The sequence below is a fragment of the Caenorhabditis remanei genome, chromosome X (assembly GCF_010183535.1).
Source record: "Caenorhabditis remanei strain PX506 chromosome X, whole genome shotgun sequence".
Lineage (NCBI taxonomy): Eukaryota > Metazoa > Nematoda > Chromadorea > Rhabditida > Rhabditidae > Caenorhabditis > Caenorhabditis remanei.
Window position 1 is genome coordinate 402,915 of NC_071333.1, and position 21,012 is coordinate 423,926.

General features: G+C 37.6%; 6 protein-coding genes across 6 annotated transcripts; 4 read left to right on the forward strand and 2 right to left on the reverse strand.

Moving 5' to 3' along the window:
• Window positions 1-1,449: 1,449 nt before the first annotated feature.
• On the forward strand, window positions 1,450-2,309 carry GCK72_022132 (uncharacterized protein; the record flags this gene model as incomplete). The annotated part of the gene is made up of 4 exons (XM_053734669.1): window positions 1,450-1,725; window positions 1,773-2,010; window positions 2,056-2,220; window positions 2,266-2,309. The coding sequence occupies 4 exons, from the start codon at window positions 1,450-1,452 to the stop codon at window positions 2,307-2,309; spliced, it is 723 nt and encodes a 240-aa protein (XP_053578235.1).
• Window positions 2,310-3,384: 1,075 nt separating this feature from the next.
• Window positions 3,385-6,346, reverse strand: GCK72_022133 (uncharacterized protein; the record flags this gene model as incomplete). The annotated part of the gene is made up of 10 exons (XM_053734670.1): window positions 3,385-3,602; window positions 3,650-3,760; window positions 4,123-4,198; window positions 4,248-4,353; window positions 4,403-4,560; window positions 4,608-4,706; window positions 4,754-4,837; window positions 4,883-4,928; window positions 5,793-5,918; window positions 6,186-6,346. 10 exons carry the CDS (start codon window positions 6,344-6,346, stop codon window positions 3,385-3,387), a joined length of 1,185 nt encoding a protein of 394 aa, XP_053578236.1.
• A 2,186-nt stretch (window positions 6,347-8,532) lies between these two features.
• On the reverse strand, window positions 8,533-9,803 carry GCK72_022134 (uncharacterized protein; the record flags this gene model as incomplete). The annotated part of the gene is made up of 4 exons (XM_003107035.2): window positions 8,533-8,737; window positions 8,787-9,016; window positions 9,431-9,602; window positions 9,652-9,803. 4 exons carry the CDS (start codon window positions 9,801-9,803, stop codon window positions 8,533-8,535), a joined length of 759 nt encoding a protein of 252 aa, XP_003107083.1.
• Window positions 9,804-13,586: 3,783 nt separating this feature from the next.
• Window positions 13,587-14,735, forward strand: GCK72_022135 (uncharacterized protein; the record flags this gene model as incomplete). The annotated part of the gene is made up of 4 exons (XM_053734671.1): window positions 13,587-13,655; window positions 13,707-14,183; window positions 14,231-14,354; window positions 14,413-14,735. 4 exons carry the CDS (start codon window positions 13,587-13,589, stop codon window positions 14,733-14,735), a joined length of 993 nt encoding a protein of 330 aa, XP_053578237.1.
• Window positions 14,736-16,358: 1,623 nt separating this feature from the next.
• Window positions 16,359-17,568, forward strand: GCK72_022136 (uncharacterized protein; the record flags this gene model as incomplete). Its single annotated transcript, XM_003107008.2, has 5 exons — window positions 16,359-16,427; window positions 16,478-16,954; window positions 16,998-17,121; window positions 17,169-17,489; window positions 17,540-17,568. 5 exons carry the CDS (start codon window positions 16,359-16,361, stop codon window positions 17,566-17,568), a joined length of 1,020 nt encoding a protein of 339 aa, XP_003107056.2.
• Window positions 17,569-18,343: 775 nt separating this feature from the next.
• Window positions 18,344-19,360, forward strand: GCK72_022137 (uncharacterized protein; the record flags this gene model as incomplete). The annotated part of the gene is made up of 4 exons (XM_003106830.2): window positions 18,344-18,418; window positions 18,470-18,665; window positions 19,024-19,122; window positions 19,179-19,360. The coding sequence occupies 4 exons, from the start codon at window positions 18,344-18,346 to the stop codon at window positions 19,358-19,360; spliced, it is 552 nt and encodes a 183-aa protein (XP_003106878.2).
• Window positions 19,361-21,012: the final 1,652 nt, after the last annotated feature.

Here is a 21,012-nt window from a genome sequence, read left to right on the forward strand (position 1 = left end):
GATAATTTGAGATGGAGTTCATGGAAAGCATAGATGTGGAGCTAGGGTGTAACAGACAATTATGAAGCGTAACAGAAATGAAGAATTTGTAACTGACGACCTTGCTTACGGTAACTCATCAACGATTTTGATATCAGCAACTCACCATTCTTGATCACTATTTTTCCTCTATTTCAGTCACTGTATCTGACAATTTGGTCACTGTAACTAGCAATTTTAATCACTGGAATCAAACATTTTTGTCGTTGAAAAGGAAGATTGGGGTCACTGTGAATTATATGAGGTATTTGCATCGTAGAATGACACTGCGGCCTGAATTTTAGATAATCTGGTTCCCAGGACTTCCTCTTTTTTGCTGGTTCAATATGTCTTTCGGCTTCTTCTGATCCATGTTTAATCACGATACTGCAAAAAGCAGAGGATAATGAGTGATGTAGGTGGAATTTACAGTGATCTGAATGTCCAAATGATCTACTTTTCAAGTATTTAGGTCATCATCTAGTGCATATCAAAAGTATCCAACTTCTCAGCCAATGTCCATCCGGAAACATCAACTTCCTGCAAGTGGTGATCATCCGAGACAGTCTTCGAGATGTGTTCAGAATCCTTACTGATGAAGAATACCTTGAGTAGCAGCAGACAGACAGAAACAAAACCTATCCGGAGCATGAATCATCGGAGATCAGATTTTCCGGAACTTTTATGCTGTTAAAATTAGGTATAGGCTTAAAGTTGTGTCAGAAATTCAGAAAACTGATTATCCGTCTCAAATATTTTTAAATATGCTTTAACAGCTTTCTTTTCGTCAATTTCCAGGCATACAATGTTCTTCACTTTCAACAAATGCATTCTCCCTCGCCGTTCCTGCATAATGATCATCTAAAAAAAGATTTTTTATAGCTCCCCAAAAAAACATACATCGATTTCCCCCTTTCCCTCCGATAGTCTATTTCCCTTTCCCCCCTTTTGCCCTTTCCATTCTCCCCATTTCCCATGACATTTTTTGTTTAATTTTTGGAAAAAAAGTGCTACATAATACCTATTAGGTAGTTAAATGTGACCGCCCCGCCTTCTGCTGCTTTGGGGTGAGATGGAAGGGGCTCATATTGGGCAATGACCATTCATTCTTTTTTTGTACGAGCCCTGGGGCATTACCGTAGTTTTCTCGAATAATTTTTTTTTCTTTCAACCTAAACTTATAGAATTTTGACGTAGAGATATAGTTAGCCAATATTCAGTAAGATTTTTGATAAAGAGAAAATCGGGCCGCTATCCTAGCTGTAGATTAAAACAATGCATGAAATATTGCTATGAGCCACTGAAAATTTAGAATATCTGGTTTCCCGATCAGTTTCTAGAGTTCAAAATTTTTGTCGTTTGAGAATAATGTTTCTCTGAATTTTTTTTCTCTATTCTCCTCTGAACTTGTTGAAACTCGCATTTTCAGAAATGCTCCATTCGCTCAGACAAGCTCGTCGTTCGCTCAAAAATGTTATCGCTGGGAACACGTTGGTTATCAAAAAAACCTTGTTTGTCACTAGCAATGACAGAAGAGACATTAGGGATGAAGACGTCATGGAGATCTCAGACGCCACGTGGCAATCTTGGAATGTAAACGGGATTGTTTCGATTGTCATGAATAGATTGAATGATCACGCTCAACCGACCCATAAACTCAAAGCCGCGTACCTTCTTCACTACCTTCTGATTCATGGAAGCCAAAAGGTCAGTTTCTATTACTTCTCATATTTCTTCTGACTATCACTTTTCAGATATTTAAAAAGTTCTCGAGGCATATTGAGAGACTCCAGCTTCTCAGCGAATACCCATTTGGACATAAAAATCATACCAATCTCGTGCAAGACATGATCATAAAAGACACTCTTCGAAATGTTCTCAGACTCCTTACGGATCCAGAATTCCTTGAGAAGCAGCAGAGAGACAGAAATGAGACATATCCGGAACGCATCAGAAGAGAATCGAGGAAGAAGTTCGAAAACTATGCTCGTCGTGAGTTGATAATAGTCTGAAATTGAAAACTTGCCAACTTTTTAGAAATAGCTGCCGAGCATCTCGCCCTTGACCAAGTCGCCTATGTCAACATCAACTTCGAATCGGAAAACGAGTTGGAGGATAACTTGATCGACTTCAGCGATAAAGTTGAGAAATTTGACGATGAATCGGTGTCGCGTAATTCTTTTGAAATCTCCATCGGAGAAAGTCAGTTACATTACAACCAAACTTTCAACTATTATCATTTTTCAGCCAGCGACGAGTTCCCCCTCTGGAAGGAGAGCTTACTTATCTGATCTTTTTCACACAAAGAACATCTGCTAGACACGTCATCTATACTTTCTCGCCATCTTTTTCGCTTTCTCTAGCACTCACTTTTCTTTTACCTTCTTCCGTAGGTATCCAAAATAAAACAAGTCTTCTCAAATTCTTTCAAGAAATGTCATTAGAACTTGGAATTTCGGTAAAGTTGTATTATTCCTGAAGTAATTTTTCTAAGATCTACTCTAAAAAGAGCGAAGTCAAAAAAATAATCTTTCCCACATATAATCTCTCTTTTCCTCCTTCTTTCCCACCCCCAGGTACCCCCATTAGCGCAACTGTTCCCATATTCTTTCAAGAGTATCCAAGAGACGTCTTTCTGTCCTACTCTGCTCATTTTCAAGTAATTTATCTAAATTACGCAGTGAAAATACCACAGTTAACTAGAAACTCTATTTCTCGTGTCTTCGACAATCTGATTATTTACCAGAACCCTCACATGCTTTTTCTCAACATTTTCTTTCCTCTTATGCTTTTTTCTCGACTTATGTACTTGTGCTAAATTACTTTCCCCATATAAACATTCAGAACTGAAACCACGTTTAAGGCGCGCCAGCTGACACAGGCACGCCAGGCAACATTTTCTTTCTTTCACCAGTATTTACCCAATTGGGTTTTAGATTGTCACACAACTATTTTCAAAAAATCCTCCCCTCGCCCTCTCCCAGCCTCTTCCTTCCTCAAGTCCCCCAAATGAACCAAAAGTTTTCATATTCTTCCAAGAATAGCCAACAACACTTTTCCTTTTCTGTTACACAGCTGATTTTTATATTTCCCACTCTACCTTTGCTAAATTACATTTCAAAAATTCACTAATCTCATTTTTTTGCTGGTTTTTCCCAGTTTTCGTTAATAAAACACTCTTTCCTTCTCCCTTCTCTATCTCTCACACTCTTTCTCCCATATTCTTCCTCCTTCGTCCCTTTCTAACAATAAAAGACCTTGTTGTTTGAAAGAGTTTATCTTTATCGACAAGAAAATCGACAAGATATGCAAAATACATAAACGGGCGTACCAGACACCGGACTGACAGCGAGAATCACAAAATTATCATTCCGTTCGTTGTTTTTTGGCGGACGGTGGGCCTGGAAATGAGGATCGATGAGTGACAGCCTCCTCCTCCGGTTCTTCTCCTCGTTGACGCAGCAATTCCGCCTCAATGAGCTTAATCTCTTCCTCTTCGACATCTGCCACCGGCTCATCGTCACCAGAACTGTCGCCCGAAATTTCCTCGTACTCGACATCTTCTTCGTTGGACTCTGGTGGTTCTGAAATACAGAAGTAAGCAATTAGAATGCATTTTGGATAGAATTACCACATTTGAATACTCGGAGAAACTCGTTTGTGGAGAGTGCGATGTTTGACGTCATGCTCTTTAATCCAAATTGACTGAAGAGGATTTGAAAGTCAATTTTTTCGATCGATTCTGCAAAAAACAATTATAAATTCCAATTTTTTGCTAATTTTTGGCCACAAACGTCACTCTTGAAAAAGAAACAAGCAATTGACTAAGTTTTTCGTTTAGATTTACTTATTGTTTCCTTTTTTTGAAGTTAAAACTGGAATTTATAAGCTAAAAGCCGTTATGCACAATTTTCATTGTTTGTCAGCTTCGGAAAGTTGTTCTGAAGTTAAAAAACAAGAAGTTTTCAGTTTGATAAAGTAATTTTTGCCCGAAAATCAACACTCCAGGTTGAAAAGGTTTGTTTACGCCGGAAATTTTATAATTTTTATCGGAAACGTTCGAAATTTAGTATTTTTAAAGATATATTTTGGCAAAAAACTTACCAATACAGTTGTGGCAAAAGTAAGGCTCGCTCCAGTCCAATTTCTTACCGAGACACTTTTTCCAGCTTTTTTTCATCTAAAAGATGTATATTATGCCTGGCAAAAGGCATTTTTCATGTTCTCACTCGATCCATAATGTTCCCTACATCAGCCCATCGCTCGATTTCCGGGATGTCGCTTCCAGCTTCGCATGTTGTGATTTTCTCAGGATGCACCACAAAAATGAGCGTGCTGAAATGGAAATTCTTTGATTTTCGGCACTATTATTATAAAATCTCACTCAGAAAAGGATTTGAATATCTGTTTTCCGTCATCCAAGAGCTTCTGCCACTTTTTGTAGTGCTCCGGGATTTGCTCTTCAATGCACTTGAATGCGTCACTAGTGAGCCGGACGACAATGCATGGTGGGAGATCGTGGCTCGTTTCTGGATCGGTGTACTGAAAATTTTCATGTTATTTCTAAGAAAAATAGAGGAAAACTTTACCAAAACCAGATCGAGATGATTTGCATGCAGCTCCACAATTTCCTTCGTACCTTCTTCGTGTCCCTCCACGGATATCTCGACTGTCACATTTTCGGAATTCTGAAAAATACTCGATATTCACAATTAGAAGACAATTACCAACTCACATCGTCCGTAATAAGCCTCAATGACGTTTCTGCTTCCTTGTACTCGAAGTCAATGTCACCCCAAAAGCCTTGAATCACTTCGAACTGAAATTTATATTATTTTATGTTATTATGAAGACATATCCCTACTTCAACTTTATGGAGAGGTACGATGGGTTCCGTTGATTGCGCCAGCCTGAAAAAAGTGAATATAAAAGTGAGAAAAGTGCTAAATGAGAAGAAATGAAAAGATGAGAGTAGAGATTAGACGAGCGGTGAGAAGAATCATGTGGGGATTAGTGCACTCGTGCGAGATTCCAAAGAATTTACTTGTTTGGATATCTTTCGTATAGTTGAGATCAAATGAAGCACATTTCTGATGAATATTTTCCTATTCACTGGTTTTCCTCTGGTCTACTCACTAATCCCTTCGAAATTTGTACCTTTTGGTTCAAAAATTAATTTTCTTTCTGAAGAACTAGTATTATGATCACTTATGCATTTGAAATAGCTTTTTAAAACTTTAAATAGGATTTTATTTTATTTTACACAAAAAAATCATCTCCGATCCATTTCAAATATAAGCACTGGAGAAAACCTTCTTTCTCGATCAAAATATTTCGCAACATAAAAGAAATATACTGGAAAAGGGATTTATTAGTATTTAAGGCTAAAAAATAACTTATTCATCGAAAAATGTGTGGATTTGCTAGAGATGGCTACACCAAGTAGCTTGAGACGAGTGTAGTGTAGTTCTTAAACCAAATGACATTTGAATAGAGGATTCCGAAACAATTGGAGGCAATCAACACGTTTTTGATGGACGATGAGCTGTAATTTTCCGATTCTTGACCACATTCTGAGAAGTCGTCGGTGTTGCCTGAAATAAAGACCTTCATAAGAGTAAGCCAGAAGTAGTATGCGATATTCATTCAAGGAAAACCCAAAGAAAAATGAAATCAGTGGTTTTTAGTGTCGTCCTTCGAGAAAAACTTGCCGAAAGACCAGAGAATCGACAGTTTTATTTTTTTGCAGGTGTCTTGGCTGGTAGAACGATCACATTCGAAGTCTTATCTCAGCAGCTATCGAAACATCCGCATTATCATTTCCCGAGGTTTTCCAAGTCTTGAATAAATTGACAACACACTTTTCGAGACGAAGGAAAGATAGTAACCAACATGCGCTTCTGAAATTTTGGAATGAGAGGTTTTGATGGAAACTTCTATGCAGGTTTCTGGTGACAAGTTTCTTATCGAAGTCAAAGTTAAAGAAAGAGGCATTAACGGAAAATCCAATTTCATCAGTTGCTAAACATTTATTTGTTTTTTTTTCTCTCACATTGAAGACATTATTTTGATTAAAACAAATGGATAATCACGATTTTCTATATTTTGTAGCTGTCAACAAACATAACACGCACGCACACTTTTCATTAAACATACAAGAAACTTACTTGATCATCCTGCCGTCTCGTTCCTGTTCGAAAATGGTCAATTTGGATTTTTTCCATCCCAAAACTCCGACATCGGCAGTAGAGGTGTGAGCCAATTGCTCCGTCACTCTTGTAATAAGCATTTTCATCTTTGTAGACGAGTCGCCAAGTTTTGAGCTCATGTAAATTGTGCAATTTCAAATATTTCACAACAAATGGCCGACAAGGCAAAACGAGATAAACCGATGTGTGAGATTTTTGGATTTCTTGAGGCAACACTGTCTTTTCGAGAAGCTTTTTCAGTAACTGGAAGACATCTTCATCGCCGTAGGGAACGTAAACTATTTTCGATATTTCGGTCAATTGTGGGTTTCTCCTGAAAAAATGTTTTATGAATGTTTTGAAAAACCATCTTTTAAAAATGATATTTTTTCAATTTGTGGGAAAAAGTTGATAAAAATGAGAAGGTTTATATGATTTTCAAAGTTCTCCCCCGTAAGAACGTTATTTTTCTCTATAGCTCACCCCCAGACGCGTAGATATTCTTGTTATCGAACTCTTCATCCCAACTTTTCATGTATGCTGTTTCGCTATCTCGAGGATTCTGATGTTATGATGATATCCTGAAATTGAATAAAATGAAAGAAAACACTACAAGCCGAGGGAAGTCTTTGCTGTCATTCAGATAGTAACGGAAGAAACACCCAGAGAAATAGCCCACCAGAATAAGAGAGTGCAAAGAAAAAAGAGCGTATTGATTTAACAGAGGTCATCTTCATTCTAGTCAAGACAACGGAAAATTCAGACGTTTTCATTGAATATATCCATTTTAGGCAATATTCTATGCGAATTCACAAAATATCATAAACGGCGAATCGTTTTGACAGTTTTCAAAAATTCTTCGGTTGGAAATCGACGATATCAAAAGATTTGTAGTTAGAACAAACTGTTTTCTTCTGGAAACTCATTTTTTCTATTGTTTTCCGACAGGTAGCACACGGATAACGTGTCTCAGAAGACAATACACAGACTTCGCTTCTCGATTACTGATTTTATGATTCCAGTTCGAGTTCGATTGTTACCAAATACTCTCAATTACATCATTCGTGGTCCTTTCAAGTTTTTGAAACCAAAAGGAGCACAACTTGAACCCCTGTGGGGTAGTTTCACAGCTTTTGTCTCAATCGGAAAGTTTCAGAAAAGTTGAAACCAATTGTCATCTTCATTGTAGCCCAGTGAACCGTTCTTCATGCAAAACAAGAGTCCAATCGCACATTTATCATCATACCTTTTTCTATGTTTCTGTGATTTTTTGAAGTATGATTGTTTCAGTCTTGATTTTTGAGAGTTAATTTGTTATTCGTGAATTTCCACAGATTCCTGATTTTTGAAATTGTATTGAAGCTTACCAGAATTGACTGTCAGACACTTCCGCTACACTCGAATTCCCAAAACCCCTTCGATCTCGAGTGTATGTTGTTTTCTGCTCGTTGGCATTCAATCTTCCGTGTTTTATATTGATGTCCTGAAATTAAATCAAATAATCCAAGAATTTTATTGATCTTTTGTCGAGAGTGACGTTGCCGATAGTCATTCAGCGGGTGATGCCTGAGAGAAATAGCGTACCGAAACAAGAGGATGCGAGAGAACAGAACGAGAGCGAGAGAATCGAAATGATGGGTCGTATCATATTTATAAAAAGGAGAAGAGAAAATGTAAACTTTTTCAGTAGAATCAGAATGCTTAGGCAAAATTTCTATAAAATCAAAGGATGTTTGAAATTAGCAGTTTTGGAAAATGCAATTTTTTAGAGTTTTGAAAAGCGCTGACTAAGAAATGAAAATCATAATTTCTATTTTTAATATGAGATTTTTCAAATTAGCTGAATTTTACAGCTACTTGTTTTGTACAGAAAGGAATAGACGTTTTAACGAGAACAATCAATACGGAAAGCTGCAGAATAAAAAAGTACCACTTTTTTTCTGGTCATTTTGAAAAACAGTTCCTTCTGTCGGAAAGTAGTCAAACTTTCACAGGTCCTGAAGACAGGTGTAGACGCAATTTACAACGTTTCAAGAAAATTGCTTCTTTTTTATCGTTTTATGACTGTTCGGGACGCGCGGGACGTCGAAACTGGACATTTCGATCGCTACAAGACAGACAGCGGCTCGATGGGCTGATTGTTCACTTTCGTCTTATTTTTTCTGTCTCAAATCTGAATTGAAGGTATTCAATCGAAAAATCGATTATTAATGGAAACAACATCTCAAAACAGTATTTGAAAGCATAAAATAAGTTTATTTTTTAACAGAACAAAAATTAGAGGTCCAGAGAAAAATGGAAAAACTTAGAAATTATAATGGAATCATTAGTTGGTTGATGTGGTTGGAGTGACTGGAGCAGGAGCAGCGACTTTCTCTTCTCTTGGCTCCACAGCGTAGATGGAGTGCTTCGCCTTGACTCCTGAGCTTGTTTTCTTCTGACAGCTCTCGTGGTCTTCATAGCGAAGAACATCATACAAGGGTCTTTGATGAATCAACGACGCGTTGTTCAAAACCGTCTTGAGCACGTTTCTGCAATTTCATTCAGTTTTTAACGCTGTTTTGTTGTGAAATAACTCACCCAATACGAAGATTGGCATCGTCGTCACTTGAGTTGGTTGTCCAAACTGAAATCTTCGATCCCTTTCCACGGACATTGCACACGATTCCGCACACACTCTCGATGTCTTGGGCGAATTGCTCGCCAACCATCGCCATGAGGATTTCGGTCCAGATGGTGTCCATAATTTCGGGAGTACGTCCCTTCTCGATGGTGATTAGCCAGCGACCACCGTTTTGATTCTCTGGGACCTGTAAATTAGGTTTTTTAGAGAATGATAAAAAACTTTGAGATAGCGCTCAAAATGGGGCGTCCCAATATTTTTCAGATCGTTTGGGAAAACAGTCAATTTTTGTCGGAGAGTAGTCAAACTCTCAAAGAACCTGAAGATATAGCTGGGGGACGCGACTTTCAAAGCTTCAAAAGTATAAGTTTATTTTTAACCCTTTTATGACATTCCGCGACGCGCGGGACAGGGACGTGGGACATCCCAACTCGTCCTAATTTGAGCGCTAGTTTGAGAGCTAATTACAGTTGTGAGGACGAACAAATCACCACCTGGCAAATGTTTCCATTCCGATAATAATCCACGTATCTCATACATTTTTAGGCTTATAAAATCGGAATTAATGTTTTTATGCAGTTTATTTTCAAAAAATGCTTACCTCCCACATTGGCTCGATTCCATCACGGAAAACGTTGTAATCGGATGGTGGGTTGAGTCCACTTGGTGGCTTGATAGCATCATGAAGAGCCCAGAATTCATTGACGGAGTTGAACGTGTTCACATTCTTCAGACGGTCTTCCCAAGACTTCATGCGGTCGTCACTCAGGTACCTGAATTAGGAAATCATGTGAAATTTCGCGCAGAAAATAGTTAACTTACCACCAAGTCCAGCTCCTCTTCAACTTGTAGACTGCTTTAGTCTTTCCGTTGGCTGGTACAGCTGCTGGGGTCTCTGGGGCTGCTGGTGCAGCGGTTTGAGCCTCTGGTGCCGCTGGTGTCGCCGGAGTTTCTGGAGCTGTGATCTCGGTCATTTGCTCTGAAATGTTACAAATTTTTCTCAATTTTGTATTAAGAAGATTTTAAAAAGGTATAGCACGATAAAAGTCTAAAATTATGAGTCATAAGGCAAAAATCAAAAGGATCAGTGGTGAAAAACAATGGCTGTCCTAAAATTTCTGGTGCAAACACCGCGACGCAAAACTGCAGACCTTGGTGTTTAGTTCGTTACTGCGTATTTGCTTAGTCGTGTGTAGGAGAAAAGTCGAGAGAAAAGGCAGCCTGAGGGGTCAGTCTCAGTGGACGGTGTGCGGCGGATTGGATAAGCCGGGCGAGATAGCATGAGGGAGTGAGAGAGTTAGAGTTTGTATGCCACAAAAAAGAGGAGAGAAAGGCAAGAAAGGGTCAAAGACGGACATAACGGAGGGGGAGATTACGCGGCTGCCATTGCAATGGACCATCGAGTAGAATTGGATGGTTTTAATAGAGATTTTGGCCAACATGGTCCAGTATGAAACTTGTAACATCAAATTTTATGGCTTCTGTTATCGAATAAGTCTTGTCATTCAAAGACATTCAATTTTTTTTGAAATGTTGTGATTTCTAAAAATCTAAAAAGCCATACAATTTACGGATTATCCATGATGATCACACTTCCTACGTCTAAATAATCCAAAAATAATTAGGAAACATATACGCACACCATCAGGACCATAATTAGCCAAAAATCGACGCACATGGCCTCCTTTGAGGGGGGAAGACAAACAAAAGCAACAGTGTGGTCCGTAATCTACATTGTTTGTGTCGATACTTGAATATTAGATAAGATCGAGTGCAGCCTTGGCAATTGGAAAGAGTTTTTTTGAAGTTATTGTGAAATACTGAGTGATTATATAGAAAGACAAGTGAAAATAAATAGATAAAATTGGGAAGAGAAGAAAAGTAAAGAAAACGGAAAACAAAAGAAATTGAAAACAGAAAACGGAAATGGAAAAATAATATTTGTATATAAAAAGTATAATTCAAAATAGGTAAATCGAAGAATCGGAAGTGATTAAGTGGAATGACAATGTGTATTTCTTGTGGGAGACGCTCTCTCTTGAAACAAAAAAAAAGAAGAAGTGGCCATTACTGAGTTTGGAGGATCATATCTCACCTGCCGTCCAAGTTATGCAATTTTTCTTCACTGATGAAATTCAGTAAAAATCTTAAATTTCATTTTTTTAGTTGAGTTTCTTGATAACACTTGTGGTATTCAAGATAAATAGTGTCAAACATAAACGGTACTGGCCATAAAGAATGCGAAACTTGCAGTTTTTAGTTGAAAATGGTGAAATTTGTGAGTGTGACACGGGATCCTTGATAGTCTCAAAATATTGATTGTTTATGGACTGTACAGATCACAAGTAGAGCTTCATTTTTGTAGTTAACACATTTTTTGTACGGGCACATTCTAAGAAGTTAGAGGCAGTCTATGTATACAGCTCAAAAAATTTTTCCGTTTTGCACTGAAAAACGGGAACAATTGCAAGACATTTCTTGGACGATTAATAACTTCATAGGATGTGCCCGCACAAAAAAGTTGTCAATAACAAAAATGAAGCTCTACTTGTGATCTGTATAGTTCATAAACAAACGATATCGTGAGACTATCAGGGAGGCCGTGCCACATTCACAAAGTTGACCATTTTCAACTAAAAACTGCAAGTCTCGCATTCTTTCTGGCCAGTACCGTACCTATGTGCGCATGTATCAAATTTTTCACAGTATCCCAAAGCAGACACATTTTAGAGGTAAGAAAAACTGGAAAAGATATATATATATATAAAATTAAGTCTTATTTCCACTGGCTCAAAAAGGATTATTTCCAAAATATTTTATTTCAGATTATACTCAAGTTCATCAATGTGCAACACCGTAAGCGGATTGTTTATTAAGGTTACTAGAAATGTGTTCAAATTTAAAAAATTAGCTGTGTAAAAGTTCTCCGAAACGCGACTCCGCCGACCCACAGAAACAATTTCAAAAATCTCCTTAAGGTAATGGTAGGAACATTGGCAAAGCTTCTGAGAACTGTTTGCACCTAAAAGCTACTATTAATGATACAATAAGATAAAAAGGTTAAGCATTTGGTTTGACCTTGCGAATTCTCGAAGAGTCTTCAAAAGTTGTCTAGACAGACTCGGCTTATCTTTACAGATAACTTTGATATTGAAACATATAGTTTGTTCCGTTTTTGATAAGATTGTATATTCCAGGTTGACCTACATAATTGTGAAGTCGGATGAATGTTTCTATACTTTCCCAGCAAACATTATTAAATTTTCAAAGCTTTCCGTGATTTTTCAATATTCATTGTTCCCCTCATCAAAAGTGTCGTACCAAATCACTAAACACTTTGCGATTTCCTGATATTTTGATATATTCTGAACACATAAAATGTTTGTTTTTTTCTCAAACGCGAAGTATCCAATCAGTGTGTTGGAAACGCATACAATCTAGTGCGTAATGGGATTGAGTTTCTCCAAGAAAGTAATCACAAGGTGAGCCCAAAAAACGTTCGATATAGATAAAGGTTTCGATAAGTAAATGAACCTCAACTTGTGTAACATTAAATAGGCTTTGTTCATATTTTCACAGTTTATTACAGTAGGAATATCCAATATTTTCTCAACATTTATGTTTTCCTATTCTGCACAGATAAGTTGCTTCGCTTGTTTGAATTCCATCTTATCATTCAAAACTTTCTAGTTTTCAAATTGCATTAGTCAAAAGTGCACAATGTGTCATATGCACATCAAGCAGGGTCGCCGGCACCATTTCATCGACTCATTATTACCGAAAGAGAAAAGAGAGAGAGAGGGAGTCATTTAAAACCGTATTTCCCTCTGTTCTCTTGCGGTTCAAATTCTCCTTCCCTCTTTTTAAGTTTACCTTTTCTTTCTCTTTCTCGAGATATTTTTGTTTTCTCTATCAATAATTTGACTATTCGACTGACCAAGGTTGAAGAATTCAAATGCTTCCGATATGTTTTTCTTTCTTTGGTACTCGCTGCCGCCGGGAGGGTTCTTTCCTACTTTCAGGGGTTTCTTCTTATCATTCTCTCCCGCCGCCGGTGCAAGTTTTGAATATGTTGTTGGCGCGCAAGTATGGGAGGGGGATACTTGGTAGCTTATTTGCATTGGAGGCCATATTTTGTCCCTTTACCTCATACTTGTCACGGGCCGGGCCAAAATCAGGAAAAATCTCAGCCCGCCCGAAAAAAAAACATTTTTGAAAATTTGACGTTTTTTTAGAAATTTTTTTGAAAAAAAAAGTTTTCGAATAAAACTTCAAATTTCAATAAAAAGGTAAATATGTATGATAATTTAAGCATTTTTACTCTAAATTTTCGAAAAATTTCAGAAAATTGTGTTACAAAATGAGTGCACATTTTTGAATCCGGGCCGACGGGCCGAGCCGGGCCGGCCCGATTTTTGACAAGTATGCTTTACCTTGGTTCTTACTTCTTTCTAGTACATATTTTTGCCTGGGATTGTCTGAAGTTCGTATTTTTAGTAAGGCTAGTATGTTAAATTTTGCTCTTGACCCTATTCCCTCTCTCCACTGCCTTTTTAAGTCCACCCAAATGGATTTTTATTTTTCTTAATCTTTATTCACGTTTCGACTTCAGAAAAAACTATTTTTCACTAAAGAATTGTAAGAACTATGACTAAATTTAGCCTAAAATATAATTATCCACTGGTTTAAAGAGTTATCTCTGTTTTTAGGATACTGTAGTAAAATCAATTTCCCATCAGTTTTCTTTCAGGGAACCAATGGAGTCCGTTGAACAACCAGTCAACTCCTGCTGTCCTGAGCATTCAGAGCAAAAAAATGAGAACGAGGTATCAATTTCATTCATTTACCTCTTTTACCTTCCGTTACCGCTACTTCAGGATCCCAAGCCACGCACACTCCATCACTACAAAACCATCTCAGATGTGGTCATTTACCACGAACATGTCGGTAGAGGTGGAACATGTGAAGTTCGCCATGGAAACATTGTCATCAATGGGAACGAGGTCAAAGTGGCCGTCAAGCTTCAAAATCTCAGCAGTAAACCTGCTAGTTTCTATAACGAAGCCGCGTTCTACACACAAGCGAAGAATTGGAATGATATCGGCTTCCCAAAGATGATCAAGTGCGGGAAAGATGCACATCATCGGTTCATCGCTGTGGAGCTCCTTGGACAATCATTGAGAAAGTATCATCTGAAGAGTGGGAAGCAGTTCAATCTTCGAACTATCTTGTTGCTCGCTGATCAGATGATCACTCTGATCGAAAAGCTTCACAATCACGGATACATCCATCGGGACCTGAAACCGGATAATTTCGTGATGGGACCAGAAGGCGAAAACTCTGGTCTAGTCTATGTAAGTTGCTCTGATTCTCTAGACTCAAATTAACCTTTTCATTTTAGCTCATTGACTTCGGTCACGTGGAAAAATACATCGATGCAGAGGGATTCCACAAAAGAGAGGAATGCATTCACGCCATCACGGGAACACCTAACTTTATGAGCATCAGTGCTCACATGGGATATCGTAAGTTTTAAAATGTTAAATTCTCAATAATTTAACTAAATTTGTCATACATTTTCAGAGCAATCCCGCAAAGACGACATGATGGTTCTGCTCTTAATCTTCACTCACTTCTTCGTTGGATCCTTCCCGTGGGAACATAAAAAGTACCCAGACCAGGCAACTCGGCTCCGTGAAATTGGGATCGAGAAGCAAACAAGCCTCGGCGGACTGATCAAAAAGATGCCGGCGGAATTCCAGGCGGTGTACAATGCTGTCGAGAAGTTGGACTTTCAGGAAACCCCGGACTATGAAAAGTATCGTCGTATCCTCCGCGGGCTCGCCGCCAAGAACAACTACACGTACGATTTCAAGTATCAATGGGACAAGGAGTATTTCTTCTAGGTTGTAGAAATGGAGTAATACAAAAAAACAATTCTGAATTCCAGGAGTCGTCACCATACCCGTCCATCAACGAGGATACAACGCCGACCAGCTCTTTTTACTTCTTATCCTTAAAATTTCATTGTTTTCTCAAAATCTCTCCTATTTCTTTCTTTTTCTCAATCCCGTGGTCTCTTTTTTCCCAGTTATGTACCTCTATTGCCCTCATGCACATTCCCATTCATTTGAACCTCAACCCAAACCGTTCTCAGACCGCACCCATCCAAACTCTCCCCCTCCGTTTTGTCTTGAATTTCCAAAGATTATTTTTGTATTTGCCTCGACTTTCCTTTTCACCTGTTTGTTCAATAAATCGAATTCACTGAGAACCCAAATTGAATTAAGAATACTCGCGGGGTACCATCTCCTCTCCTCTACTTTTATGGGTTCCGTATCTGACTGTACTTTTTCTTCTCCTCTTCATCCAATATAATATACGCACGTCATACTTTACAAGAATTCATAAATGTATTCCTTGAAACTCATAAAAATAGGTTTGGCTTAGCACATGGCACCTAATCAGTGTGGGTAGATAACTCGTATGCGTAGATACTTAATGGCCAGTTTTTAGGTAACTTTTTTGGGTTTAATGGGTTTTTCCCAGAAAATGATCAAGAGGTGCGACGGGGAACCTTTTTGGTATAAAAGATAATGGAATATGGCTAGTTCATTCACATGACCGTTATGCTCAGAGTCTGAGCGCAACTTGTTGAAACTTTAATATATGAGTTTCTAACACTGTCCCCGATTTGTTTTCAAAACATCTCTCTCATAACGAATGCAAATATCAGGTGGTAGCAATTTCGTACCGTATCTGCCCTTCTTGTCGCCCTCGATGAGTTTTCAATTCATTTTCTAATTAGTTCACGCTCTGTTTCAGAACCCAAAGTTGTGTTCAGTAGATCATGCTCTAGAATTTCCTAATAAATTCAGTATGCTTATGTTCCTGTATTTTTATTATTCTGTGTTGTGAGTCAAAAAAAGAAGTATGAATCACTATGTCCCTGTCATCTCCGACTATCCTTATTTTTTTTGAATTCATTTTTCCACTTGGTTTTTGAGGGTATCTCTGCTTTCTAAATTTGCATGAGAAATGATTTCTTGATTTAGAATTAAAAAATATAAATACTTGTGAAAGTTACGACCGTGTTCACTCTATTAGTCCAGTTCTGGATTGGACTCATCTAGATTTTTAATACCCCTGTTTTAAACTGTCGGATATTCTGGAGATCCCTCCAATGTTTCAAAAGATGTGCTTTTTTTCACTAAATCGGAACATCTTCGCCTCGGTTATCAGAATAGTTTTATTCTTTTTTGACCACCCATAGTCATCTTTTTCGTTTGAATCTCTTCTGACTAGCGAAAATAGATTATATGTATAAAAGGGCAAATTTTATCAGAAATCCAAGAAAAATTACTGCAAGATTTAGACAACAATTTCATACTACGAATGATTTTGAGCTTTTCTCAGAAGTTACATCTTTTATCATTTGGATCATGGTAGTTGGAAAAATCTTGTTCCGTTTTTTTCTTTAATGAAAACTCATTTTTTTTTTTTTTTAAATTCATTTTTCCAGAATTTCAATGAATTCTGTTATCAAACCAACCGAATCAAACGATGCCAACCAATCTCATAATGCAAACCAGAACCAAGTAAATATCTACTTACTGACCTGAGATATCATATTATTATCCATTTTCAGGATATTACTCCCACTGTTCCCCGCGTTTACAAAACAGTTGGTAACATAACCATCCACAGAGAGAAAATCGGTCAAGGCGGTTTTGGGGTTGTCCGCCATGGAACTGTTTCAGTTGGAGGAAACATTATTCCTGTAGCAGTTAAGACTGAAAGAGTCACTAGAGGGTTGCGCAGTTTCACTCGGGAAGTGAAGTTCTACACTGAAGCAAACAATTGGAATGAGATTGGATTCCCAAAGTTATTCGGGTGTACAATGGATGAAAAACATGGTATCGTCGCTATAGAGTTGCTTGGTCCATCGCTTTATCAGCTGCATCAGAATTCTAAAAATCATTTCACTCTCAAAACCATTCTTCTTCTCGCGGATCAAATGATTTCACTCTTGGAAAAGCTTCATAGCCGTAGTTACATCCACAGAGATCTGAAGCCCGAAAACTTTGTGATGGGTGGTGAAGGTCCAAATTCGGATTTGGTACACGTAGGTTACATTCCTCTACGCTATTTCCATGATTTTCATTCAGCTGATTGACTTTGGACATTGTCAGAAATATGTGGAAGATGACGGATTCCACAAGAGACATCTCAACATTCAGTCCATTTCCGGCACTGCACTTTTCATGAGTATGAACGCTCATACCGGCTACCGTGAGTTATTCAAATCATTGTTATCATTCCCTTCCCGACTTTTTCAGAGCAATCACGAAAAGACGACATGGAGTCTCTTTTCTTTGTCATCGCCTACCTTACTCTAGGAATTCTTCCTTGGGGGAGAAATGAATATTCCAACCAGGCTGACCGGACATTTCAGATAGGAGTTGAGAAGAGACAGGAGCTCGAAAAGATGTTGAAGAACCTCCCGGAGGCCTTCCAAAAACTTTACTACTCAATATGCAGGTTGGGTTTTGATGAGACGCCGAAGTACGAAAACTACCGTAAGATTCTTCGTGGACTATCAGCTGAAGCCCATTTTAAGTACGATTACAAATACCAATGGAATGAAACATTTGAAAATGGTTAGTATTTAAACGAAGAGGTTGAACAAAACAGAATATTTGGTTTTCAGATCAAAACAACGGACTTGTGCAACAATAATAAAGCAAAGCCTATTTTTCTAATTTTTTCCAATGGTTTTCCAGTTTTTATCTTGTCAATTTTAATCTGCGACCTTCCCAATATCCCCATTATTTCTTCTCTGTGCACTTTCCAGTGCTTCTGATTTCTATAACTTTTTCTCCGAATCCTGCCTGCACCTACAACCCCTGTTCAAAATATTCCAGTAATCCTCTTTTTCTCTTCTTCTGTCTCTTCTCACATCTTCTATAATAAATCGACACCACTATCAACACAAAATGAATCAGAAGGCTCTCTAGGGACACCGTCCTCTCTTCTGTTTTCCTCCCCGTTGCTATTGGATAACGGAATTATAACATGTGGATCTCTGTGAAAAGAGAGGTATAAAGATTATACATTTAGTTTTCTGTCATCTACTATTAGTTTTGACATGTAGGCCCAAAATTTTATAAGCTCAACTCTGAGAGTAAAGCGTTTCAGATATGCCTCTCATTTAGATCAGTTATCAGCTCTAGAAATCTCTTTCAGTTTTTCGATATCTGATTTTTCCTAGCTTTCATAAAGCATTTTGCCAAAGCGAAAAAAATCTAGACATTGCTTCCCACCATGCTCTTAACTATGAGTCATATTATTACAGTTTATCCCTGCAAACATGTTCCTCAAATTTCCTAAGTGCATTCTCGCCTCCTTGATTGTAACAATTCTATCTTCTTTAGTTTTATAAACTTTTTTTTCTTTTTTTTATATTGGATAAAAATGTTGAAATTTAGAGTTATCTACTCCAAAATTAAAAACAATGGTCCCCATTGAACTCACCCAGGATGAGAGTGATGCTCTCAACGCGATGGAAACTTGCATGTTGCACAAAGAGGTGACAAATGACTTACCTGATGAATTATTTTCTTTCAATGTTTGATTTCAGCTCATCGGACAGCATTTGGGGTACAATAGCGTCGTCCTACCAATGACTCCGGAAAGAATGGCAGTTCTCCAAGCGTTGTTGAATCAAAACGCTATACTGAGCATTCTTCCAACAATGTTGTCCCACATCGGAGTCGATTTCTACAAATGCAACATTTTTGATGTGATCAACTATGTCTCCGGGTTCTTTTATGAAGGTGGGGGCAATTTTATCATTTTGGGGGTGTGAGAGTTGACTTTTTCAAAAAAACTACTTATTCATACACTAAGACCAAAAATAGAGACAAACCTAAAAATTTTAGTTTAAAGTCGTAGATAAAAGTAGAGCAGATAACAAGTTTCAAAACGGTAAATATTTTATAAAACCATGGAAGCAGTCACACGGCTTTTTAGTATCCTGGGACGTTTCTAACCCAACCGAAGTAAATGTTTTATAACAAACTGCGCCTCAAACAGAAAACGTGATACCGGATTTTCTGAAACTAAATAATCTTTTGATAACGTTCTAGTGGTTCTATAATATGAAATTTGAAAAGAATTTCAAAAGGTTTTCAGGTGACCGTTTGCAACCACGTGTCCGTATTCTTGACCCAACCATGCTGGTCCAGTATGGAGTATTCTGCGATTTTATCGGAAAACCAATCAATATCTTCAGTAAGTTACTTTGTAAAACCTCATAAAAATCTTCATAAAACCTTATAAAATTTCAGAGATCTGGTATGAGTTCTCGCGTCGTTACTATCCGAATCTCCACGTCATGCAAACCCAAGTTTTGCAAGCGGCTCAGCAAATAGACTTGATGAAACTAGTCAATGTAAACATGGTTACTGGTGAAATTCAGGGACCACAAGACAAGGTTCAGATTGAAGCAGATTGGCTGAGATATGATTGAATTACGGACCAACTTTCAGAAAATGTTTCCTGATTATCTTTTTGTATGTTATTTCATGTTTTTTTTCTATAAATTACTTCATGAACATTCTATTTGGGAACTTGATTCTCATTATCTACAACTCACTAAATTATTCACAACAAGATATCACAACTTCAGCATCTCATATCTTTCTTACCTTTAAATCTTGCACTTTCACTTCACAGCCAGTCTTCCTACTGTACTCTGACTTGATCGCTGAATCCAGACTCAAACAGAAATAACCTCAGACAAAATTTGGATCTGATTTCATGCGCTTTAGTTGCCAAACAAATTTTGTCGGTTACTCTATGTGGCACTCCATTTTGGATTACTTGCTTCTGTCTCTGCAAGAGATTGAAATTTGGAGACTCTGCGAGATTGCATATTGGAAAGGAATGAACAAGATTGAGATTTCGAATTGACTTCTGAATTCTTGGAAAACAGAAAGACAGAAGAGACGAGGTTGCCTATAGAAACCGAAATTGTTTGAGGAGGAGGAATGTGCAAATGGAGAGTTATGAAATATTACTATTGCAGTTCTAGGACGGGTTTCTTGGCACATCTGTTTGCTAAATTACTCCTTGTTTCAGTAAAAAAAACATGTGTTGCATGGTCTAAATCCTGGAACCCGAGTATTCAAAAGTTTAAAAAAAATTCAAGCTATACAAACAAGCTACAACTACAGTTTATCTAGCCGAATTTGAAATACCTAACACAAGAAGAAGAGTATAATCATATATGTACTTGTGAGAAATACTAGACTCCGACCTAGAATAATGAGATATACAAGTTTGGTCTTTTCAGTCAAAATTGTTTAATTTAAGGGTGTGTTCTGGTATTACTGATTGTCCCAAAAAGTTTACTGATATAAATAATACATATTAAACAATTTTTTTTGTAGTTGTTAACTTTTTTGTGCGGTCAATTTTATAGAGTTCTTGTTATTTTAGGTGAACAGCTCAAAAATTGCACACATGTGCGCAAAAGTGAAACGATTTGTGTGAAAAATTTGTAGTTTATCACTCCAAACTACACATTTAAATTTTTTGAATACTTTACATATGTCAGTATTTCATACAAATTGTTGGCATGTACCCTGAAAGAAATTGTTGGAACACTTTTACACATATCTTATTTTTTCTCTGATGTTATGCATTCCATGATTTCATATTTTTTTCTGTAGCTCTCCTGAAAAATACCTTCTTTTTCCAAATACTACCCATATATCATGAAATTTCGGTCTATTCAAAACAACAGCATTACACACGAATACCCGCAAATTGTAAAGAAAATGCTCCTCGGTGGCGTTCTTTGACAAATGAGCCCTTTCTCTTCTTCCCGCATTTTTCTTTACGTCACCACCTCTTTCAATGTTTTAGTGTTTGCTTCCAGAAGAAAAAAGAACGCGCGTTTGCCCTCATCTGATATTCGTCTAGAGAACTACTGGATTTATGCGCATATTTTTTGAGGAAAAAGCGGAAAGGAAAGGGAAACCGAGAAAAAATCAGCGTGAGAGAATAAAAGGAAATGGGGGCCAGTGAAGAGGGATATGAGCTACTGGCGGAGTTTGTTATGAAATTTGATATGTTTATGAGAATTTGAATTCGAGTGAAAAATATTTTTCAGAGTAC